General features: G+C 36.6%; 1 protein-coding gene across 5 annotated transcripts in view; it reads right to left on the reverse strand.

The window, feature by feature from the left end:
• Positions 1–9562, reverse strand: part of LOC107660061 (PTB domain-containing engulfment adapter protein 1-like) — a 49334-nt gene extending 39772 nt beyond the window's left edge. For all 5 annotated transcript variants that reach the window (XM_016449249.1, XM_016449247.1, XM_016449245.1 and 2 more), the window contains exon 1: positions 9448–9562. In XM_016449249.1, coding sequence (XP_016304735.1) covers positions 9448–9502 — 55 coding nt within the window. In that variant the 5' untranslated portion in view covers positions 9503–9562. The remainder of the gene's footprint in view (positions 1–9447) is intronic.
• Positions 9563–10144: the final 582 nt, after the last annotated feature.

Below are 10144 nucleotides of genomic sequence, written 5' to 3' on the forward strand. Positions count from 1 at the left end.
CGCAACACTCTTTCCCTTATCTCAGGAAACACTCCGGTTACTACAGTAATGTAACCTTGGCTCCCTGAGATAAGGTAATGAGTTGCGTAAGTTGCTGTGCTATAAGGCTGCATGCGAATCAATGACTGTCACTTCATTCGAAAGATTCTGATGAAATGGCACTCTGAGCCGTCTTATATAGCAGTAGGCTCCTCCCCTTTCGGCGGGCTAGAGCACCATTGGGTTGTGCAGATACACAAACGTGAACAGTTTCCCCAAAGCATGTCAACGCAACGCTCGTTCTCTTATCTCAGGGAACCGAGGTTACGTTAGTAACCAGAGCGTTATGCTTCCTGTTTTCTCCTTGAGAGGAAATGAGTGCATTCTAAAGGAGGTTATGGGCGTCTCCAAGAGCAAAATAGACTTTGCTGGCAAAGTGTACAATGTTATTTGGACCGCACCCAGAGAGACACTCCCAGGAAGTCTCAGGGTGGACACAGGTCTCCCTCAGTCTCTTCCTGCGCACATTCTCAAGCAACAATACCATATGCCTTTCATCTCGCCCAGCTTGTGTTCCTCCAAAGCACCTCTAATTTTTTAAAAACTCATCATGTTAGCTCTTTGTCAGACAGTGGCTCTTTTAACAATTTAATACCACTTCTACACCGATCTGGATTTAGTTTGACAGTAAATTCTCATACTTCCTTTGATGGACTATTTTTAGAACTCTTAAGGCTTTGTTCAGACAATATAATTGTTTTTTTTTTGTTTTTGTTTTTTGGAATACTTTGATGCAAATCCATTTAGTTTTTGGTAATATAAACAGTAATCAAATAAATAAAAAAATTAACAGCAAAATCATCACATAACAGTACACAATATTGTCAAGGCTGTGTCCAAATTAGGACCATCAATTATTTTGGTAACTAAGAAACTGGTTAATTATTTTGACAATTAGCCTAATCAAATAATCAGATAATACTTATAAAAATAAAAATAAACAAATATTAAAAATAGACTCAAGTGAACAACAACATTTTATGCTTTGCATTTTAAAGAAAGAAAAATTCTTTGTTAGAAAGCATGTGGCAATAATGTTTAGATATTATAAAAATAACACATCTTATGGTATTAAAATACATAATGTAACAGTTTATGACCTGAAATGTGCAACGTCTGGTATTTTTTAATTACTTGAAGTAGATAAATTGTTTTTTTTTTATCAATTATTCGTGACAGCCCTAGTCCAAATACACTCACTGCCTAGTGAGTAGCGAATGAGTTAGCAGTTTTGAACACAGTAAACATGAATATGTGTAAAACACTTCCGCTCAGGAGTTCAGCAATGCAGTGAAATGTCATATCAGACTACAGGGGCAAATTCCCAGACTTCCTCCTCTTTCCAAACTGACTCTCAGCTGTTTTATGAAAAAATCTCTTGTCGTTGTTACTAGCAACCCATGTACATACACTAGGGTGACCATACGTGCCGTTTTCCCAGGACACGTCCTGGCCAGGATTTGTTTTTGCTTTGTTTTCCTGTTTTCATGCTTGCTGAAGGTAATGATCGAAAAGTAGTTTGACCAATAACATGCAAGCATTGTACATAATGGACCAATCATGGCGTGTGAGAAGGTGGGATCTACGGTCAAAGCGATGCAATTACGCGTACATATTAGGTGTGTTCGACTTAAAAGCAGTGCGGCTCAGACCGATCAGTGTTTGACATCAAAGTACCTCGAGAGCGTTTCGAAAGCATAACCGTCTGTATGGTACTTTGATGTCATACACCGATCGGTCTGCACACGCAAACAAAGCCAAAACCTAGATATTTTAGGCAATATAGAAATCCTGGCCAGGACGCGTCCTGGGAAAATGGCACGTATGGTCACCCTAACATACACCATATATTGATTGAACAAACGTATCAGATTTCACTTGCAAAATGACAGTGCAGACAGTGAATACAAAAACATCAGATTTGAAAAACAAAAAGGATTTGTGTATAGTGTCAAAAATATACTTTTGTTTTCTATCTTTGTCCCTAATGCTTTTAGAAGCTAATCTACTATCTGTCTACTAACCCATCACCATCAAAAAGACCATTTTATTCCCAGTGCCTAGAGCTGCTATATACTGATATCTTCTTAATATATACTAATGCTATAGTAACAAAGCTTCAAAGAATGAGAGAAATATCTGCCAATTTACTGAGGGGAAAATTAGTTCATTAAAGGGATAGTTTACCCAAAAATGAAAATTCTGTCATTAATTACTTACCCTCATGTCGTTCCAAACCCAGTAAGACATTCGTTCATCTTCGGAACACAAATTAAGATATTTTTGAAATCCGAGAGTCTTCTGACCCTCCATAGACAACAACGCAACTACCACATTTAAGGCCCAGAAACGTAGTAAGGACATCGTTAAAATAGTCCACGTGACATCAGTGGTTGTAATTTTATGAAGCTACGAGAATACTTTTTGTGCTCAAATAAAACAAAAATATCGACTTTATTCAACAATTTCTTCTCTTCCGGTCAGTCTCTGCCACCATTCACGAGAGTACCATGACGCATGCGTGTGATCTTGCTGACGCAGGAGCCGGCATTCTGCGCTGCGGCTTGTTTTCAAGCAGAGGAATGTGTCATGGTACTCTCGTGAATGGTGGCGGAGACTGACGCGGAAGAGAAAAATTGTTGAATAAACTTGTTATTTTTGTTTCCTTTGCGCACAAAAGTGGTAGTTCTGTTGCGGTCTATGCAGGATCAGAATCAGAAAGCTCTCGGATTTCATCAAATAAATATTCATTTGTGTTCCCAAGTTGAACAAAGCTCTTACGGGATTGGAACGACAAGAGGGTGTGAAATTAATTACAGAACTTTCATTTTTGAGTGAACTATCCCTTTAATACACACAGATAAAATAAATGTTTTCTTCAAGATCATGGTTAAGAAGCATTATCAAAAATAACACAACTGTGTAATATATCATGTTTATTCAGGTAACATTTAGCCATCAGAAGGCCAATACAACAATTTCATGAGGGTTCATGAGTGTCAAAAAAATGCTTTATTTGCACTGAAGACAAGGCAGTTTATAAATCATGTACATTTTGTTGTGACCATGAGCACCAGCCTTTGATAACTTACTTTCACATAGTCTGTGACAGAATTATAGTGCTATAACGACAGCCCTATGATAGAACTGGGGACATTTCTGGAACACACTCACAATATTGTAAATCTACCGCTCAAAATAACTGTAAATTCATGGTGGGGCATAACACATCCTCCTGAAGAATAAATGCATGAAATCATCCAGCCCATACCAGCTGTTCACTCCAGTGTGATCGGTTATAGGATCGGTCACAGAAAACAGAAAACTAAAGATGGAAAATGATAGGTCCTTCAGACCACTTGAGGCACAATGGGATGTAATGAAATTGGTCTCTTTTCCCTCATTCAGATGTGTGAATCACATCCAAATGACTTTTTAATTCAAGTAAGTAAACTAATTCTCACAGCATCTCTGTGTCTTCAGCTAAACGATCATAACAAGGCAATTAATCAGCATGTACATAAAAACCACAGTAGTGCTCTCCCAAATCATTATCAAACTGATGAGTGAATATACAATGATTCATATTATTCTCATAACAGACTCTGCCTGTTTCTGAAAATAAATAAATATATGAACGCATGAGGAAAACAATAAATGGATTAGTTCATTACACATTAAAATCATTTACTACTATCATTCCAAACCCTTATGACTTTCTCTTTCTCACTTGGAACACAAAAATTAATGAACTGGCCAGTTTTTTCCATAGGGAAAGTAAATGTGAACTAGGTCTATCGAGCTTCAAAATAACAAAAAAGCACTATAACATTAGTTAATATGATTTATGCGCTATATACTGAAGTATTCTGAAATCACTAGCCAACTCACCAGCCAATAGAGTGCTGCAGGGATGACGTTTTTGTAGGCCAAACCCTGGAAAATCACATTGCTTTTAATGAGAATCACTTGCCATTAATACAGTATACAGTTACGAATGAAAGGGCGTGAGATGATATTATCATGCATGATTTTCATTATCGGAGTGATTTGACACCATATGCGGTAAGCATAAGCATGTTTACCATCAAACGTTTATCTTTAGTATTCATTTTGGCTGTATTTGGAGTTTGCAACAAAATGCTCTTTTATAATTAAAGTCACAATGAATTTTGCGATAAGAAGGATTATGGCACTACTCTTTTATTTGTACAGTATTCATTGTAAATCATGAAATATTTCTGATTTTTCTTTTGTTTTGGCTACATTAGGTTCTGAATGACAGGTAACTTTATAAAGTTTTCTTTAGTAGTCCAAACATTGGTAGCCAAATTGGCTTGTTGAGTAAAAAAGTTAATTTGATACTCTTGCAACATCATGATCAGCCATGCGACACAAGACATTCCTCAGACAAAGCTATTGTTTAGCTTGAGAAGGCTTAGAATACAATACACAGGTCATGTGGACTACTTTGAAGACAACTATGTAGTGCCTTTTGTCATTTAGGAGTTTGACAGCCACAATCCTCCATTCAACAATTAAAAAGAGTAATTGGTACATTGTTCAATACTTCTCCTTTAGTGTGCCATTGAAGAAAGGTAGTCATACAAATTTGGAACAACATCAGTGTGAGGAAATCAACATAACACCACGGAAGATGCCATGATGCTGTTGATAAAGATTAAAAGTGACGTCAAAAAGGGAACAAAGATGCTGTCTGCAAAGTACACACTTTTGCATATTCTAAAAAACCTCTTTAGCCTCTTAAAGTTTAAGGATGATGTTATGAGTATAGTCAAGAAGTGAAAACAAATCAGAATAATTTGAAACAGATCTCTCTTTTAAACTTAAATGTGTATTTTTTTTTCTTTGTTAAAATACTTTATCCCATTCCAGTTTAACTATAAGTAGGGCATTCGTAGGTCGAATTCCTTGAAAAATAAAAAAGCGACTAAGGCACTGCTTGTTTGAGAATCCTGACTAGGCCAACATAGCAACATTGGCTAGTTTGGGCCGAGACTATTTGCTTTTCCGGCCAATGACAGATGAGGAAGTGTTCTGGAAACCTGTTTTGCAATTTCATTTGGAGGTTTTTTTGCCCAGCACCCCACTTCACACTTATAATTATAGTTACATTCATATTGACAGTCACACATGATCTCTTGTATTATTATAATGACTGTGGGGGTAAATGAGTCACATTGCACTATCCTAATGAATCAATACTAACATTCCTGATAACAAAATGGCATTAAGCAGCCAAATAAAAATGAAGAATCGGTCATAACTTGTTTACTCATTTATTTTTAGATCGATACAGCACCATGCTGAGGGCAGATTTGTAAAGGATCATAGAATTTGTGTGCTAAATTATCAGGCATGGGCCTGTTCCTCATACAAAGGCTTGAAAACTGTTGCTTTACTCAAAATTCACATTGTTAGTTTAAACAGAAATGTATTGGTTTCTATGCTTCAGTGAATTCAAATGGACAACCATTAGACTCATGCAGCACCTGCTCCAGTCAATTACAATTTAAAGCTAAAAAAAACTCTAATCTAATTTGGAAGAGACAGCATGTAGACACGCAGTCAGATGTTGATTCACTGGCAGGAAATGAAGCATCAGATGCCGTTGAGTGATTATTTCTGTCTGGATGTTTTGAACGAGAGGGGTATGGACCCTCTCAGCATTCGGTCTTTGTGTTGTACATGTTCGTTTCTATTGTGCGTATGTCGAATGCTGTTTGTGAATGCAAAAGTGTTGTTGGCAATTACAGCTAAGAGACAGATAGATTTTCTGAGTTACTAATCAATGTCTGGAGAACAAGAGCAGAGTTTAAAATGTGTACGGTAATTTGTATGCTTCTGCAGATCATAATGTCAGAAACATCTGTTTAGATTGAATTTGTGTGCCATCTTTTGAAATATTTTCATACTTTGAATTTGCATGCGAGTTGCAAAATGTGTGGTGATAAAAGCTGTACTTCCCAGGGAAATAACGCTCAACTTTTACTAAATTAGTATTCCTTGGTATAGGTTTCTATCGAGCAACTAAAGACACGTTGCTAATTTGCTCAGGGTAAAACTTGCTGGCAAACACGATAGATAATACTTCCCTGTGCACTAAGGACCTAATGTCAAAGTAAAACAAACCAAATCTAGGATAAATTTAGAGGATCAGATCTCTCTAGACAAAAACATTGCATCTTATTTGTTATTCAAATTATGTCTCATTTGAGGTGTACTTTATCAAAACTGAATGAGTGTGAGAGTGAAAAGCTGTCTAATCACCTTTCGTCTAGTTAGTTACTATCACTAATTTTTACTGTCACAGTAAATTTTGTTGAAGAGCTCCCATATAAATCACTGATTAAAGCTGAATTGTAATTTCTGAGTCAGAAGCATTGCCAAACACAATGGGCAAAGATAATGATTATACAAAAGGTTTGATGAACACTCCCTGCCTCATCTGTCATTGATGGCAATATTTAAATTTTGATTTGATAACTTTATATGGTTAATTGAGGTGTGCATAGATGGTTTTTCAGTCCGACTGAGCCATAAATCCGATTATAAACGTATTATTTGGTTGCATGTAAATGTAGCTTGCAATGGTACTGACTTCAGTGAGTCAGTTTTTTTTCAGTAACTGCTTCGAAGGGTTTAGTTCAGTTCATTTAGTAAAATACACTAATTTATAACATTAAATCAGACTCACAACAATTTTTTGCTGTTGTGCTAAAGATTCAGAAAGGTGCAGGAAACACTGCAAAGTTTAGATAGCACCACAGTGTTTTTAGGGAAAATCAACATAAAACGGTTGACTTATAGAGACTGAGCTGCACGATGACATCACTGAATCAATGATGAACTGACTTTAACTGAAAAATTGAGTGTTTGCTATTGTCCTCTTGCATTATCAACACTCTATTTTCCTGTTTAATACTGTAAAGCTGCTTTGACACAATTTGTATTGTATAAAGCGCTATTTAAATAAAGGTGACTTGACTTGACTACAGACATCTTTCTTAAATTATTCCTGTACCTTATTTGTTGACTGCATACTCATAAAATCAATCTTACTGAAGAGGCTGAGGAGGCTCCTAGAATATGCAAAAAGTGTGTGCTTTGCTTCCTTTTGGCCTGTATCATCAGGAAGTAATCAGCAGCCAGTGTTCATATCAATTCTCCTAAGACAAAGGCAATAAAGTTTCCACTGGGAAAACATTCTGTGAAGGCCATCACACCTGTCTTCCGATCTATAACCCCTCTAGAGTCCAAATCCCATGGCAAAACCCAATTCCACATGACCCAGACAAGAACAGATCCCAAGACCGGCATTGGAACCAGACCACTCCAGCATAAGACTAGGCCTATTTTATTGTGTCAAATCATCAAATAAAGCAAGTCTAATCCATTATTGACAGCAATGATCATGAGTACATTATAAATCCTGCTGAAAATGGCAAAGTTCCAAAGAAGGATTTCACATATGCTTATCTCTAATTACCCGGCGTGGATCATGTTGTCATTACATTACAGCATCAGTTTTTGTAGAAACAGACATTGTAGCATGTGATTCTGACATGGCTCATGCTTTTTACTAACTTCACTTAGAATAAAATAATCTCATGTTCAAGAAATATGAGACTGGTGTAATCTGAAGATTATGCAATTTGAGACATTTTATTAATAGTTTGATTGAACAACACCTGCAGCAGATCAGTGTTATTTAGAAACGATTTTCCCTTGTCCTGTTAATCATTCCATTAAAATGCATTCAAAGCCTTATGTAAATGTCTTGTCTAAGTAAATGACACATGGCTCTTCAAGAATTATGACAAAAATATATTCATCCTCACGAACGCGAACGATCTTAGCAAATTAAAGAAATATTAAAATTCATTCAGCCTTATGGTGTTTGAAACCCATATGATTTTCTATTTTCAGTGAAACAAAAAACAAGACAAACTGCAAATGACGTGTAGCTATCAAGCTCAAAAGAGTACCATAAAAGTAGTAGTTGCATTCCATCTGTTCCGAAGCCATTACGCCTTTTATTTATAGAGTTATGAATTTTATGAAGTTATTTCACTAAAAGTCCTCCCTGGAATCGCATAACCCTATCGGTTTAACCTTTTTATGATCTAAATACTCTCAATGTTCCCCAGATGGAGTTTTGATGGCACCTGAAATAAGTTTAAATCATGCATAATCCGTGATTTAAAATAAACATACTGTATGTGCTTGAAATGGCACTTCAGTGGTAGCATGTCTCTCTGGATCAATGTGAAAGCCGTCATAAAATGTGAATGTTAATATCAAATGCTTAATGTCATTAATTTGTCTCTTGACTGATCATGATGCTTAAGGTTTAAAAATATGGAGGTGTGAATGAGATCTGAGAGATGTAACAGGGATAGATGTCTGGTAATTAGGACTTTGAATCTGTTCTGCATACAAAGTTATTGTATGGTATGGCTTCAGAAGTCTAGAAATATTGGACATGAACTATGTGAACTGCTTTTATTGTGCTTTATGGAGATTGGGAGGCACTGGAATGCTTTGGTTTTATGGAAAGGAGCTGCTTGCCTTGGACATTTTTCAAAACATCTCCTTTGAGTTCCACAGAAAAAACGAAGTCATATGGGTTTGTAAATTTGTAGACTTTAACTTTAACAATTCTTTTAATGTTAGTATAGCTGTTTTAATCATGAAATTTCATTTTGAATAAAATTATATGAGGAGCGTGAAGGTGCATTTATTTAGCAAGTTCACATTTGATTGAAATCCTTCTCAGAAGCAAATGGATTTACACTCTGTGGAAAGAGTCTGGCAGCCTCAGTTATTAAAGCACAACAACAGCAGCTTGCCTGAAAATGTCAGAATGTCATTATGCTGTTCTCTCGTTTTCCTCTGTCAAGGGCAGAGGAAATAATATCATTATGAACATTATTCTGTCAGTGTGACTGCTGGGGTCGGTGGCTGAGCTCTGGGTCAATGCATTAGGCTAATGCACAGCAAAACAGTGCTGAAACCACGGAACAGTTAAACCGTATGAACTGAACAACAGAACTAACTTTACAACACGGCGATCAAATATCGAGTTTCACTAATACACCTGCCATTCTACTTATACAGTAAACGAAAATGTTTTAGAACAAAAAACATCGGAAAAGCCAATTTAATTGTGATTGTTTCCCTTTGTCATCTATAACACAAGTAAAACAGCAGTATAGTTATAGAATAAATGTAACGCGTAAAACACAGCATGCAATAGATTGACACTCAAGCAAACTATTTTTATGCCTCTGTTATCGTTGAAACATGCCTATAATAAAAGGTCACAACATAAACCATGTATTTACCGCAATAATAATCTATTTAAAGAAACGGTAGTTCTCTTACAAGGAATGTTGATTTTGTATTTATCCCCAGAAAACCGGAGCCCGTCCAGTCGCATCTGCAGCGAATGGCTGGAAAAGCGAGCGCGTGTGTGCCTGCCTTCTTTCCCCTCCGCGCGCACTCCAGCCGCTTAAAAAGTTTAATGACGTCAACCGGGCATTTAAAACGCCGCTTTTTTCATAGGAATGTACGACGTGCTGTCTGCCTTAAAGGGACCGCGCAGCGTAAAGACCCATCAATGAGAGACTATATAAAATCAACTGTTGAAAGTTGTTCATTCAAAAATGACATTTTGTCATTATTTGCTCACCTCGTGTAGTTTCTTTCTTCTGTGAACAAGGAGAGCTCAGGGGCCGTTCAATTGGGCTTCTTGAGTGTCTTAAAAACGCAGCGCTCATAATGTGAGCAGTAAGAAGCAAAAGTAAAAGATGTCTATCTAGACAGGAGTATGCTGATATACAAAAAACAATCAGCAGTATATTATCCACCTTGTTTTTGAACTTAAAGGGGTCATATGATGCGATTTCAATTTTTCCTTTCTCTTTGGAGTGTTACTCTTGGTGCATAAAGAAGATCTGTAAAAATAATGTTCTTTTTAGTAGCATCATATGACCCCTTTAAGAGCAAGCACAGCCATTTTTAGCTTGAATGTGCAAGGCTTCGCTGTCAGGCAGCGACTTCCAGTTATTTTAGCTGTAGA

This window comes from Sinocyclocheilus anshuiensis, unplaced genomic scaffold (genome assembly GCF_001515605.1).
Source record: "Sinocyclocheilus anshuiensis isolate Anshui unplaced genomic scaffold, SAMN03320099.WGS_v1.1 scaffold55, whole genome shotgun sequence".
NCBI classification, from domain to species: Eukaryota; Metazoa; Chordata; class Actinopteri; order Cypriniformes; family Cyprinidae; genus Sinocyclocheilus; species Sinocyclocheilus anshuiensis.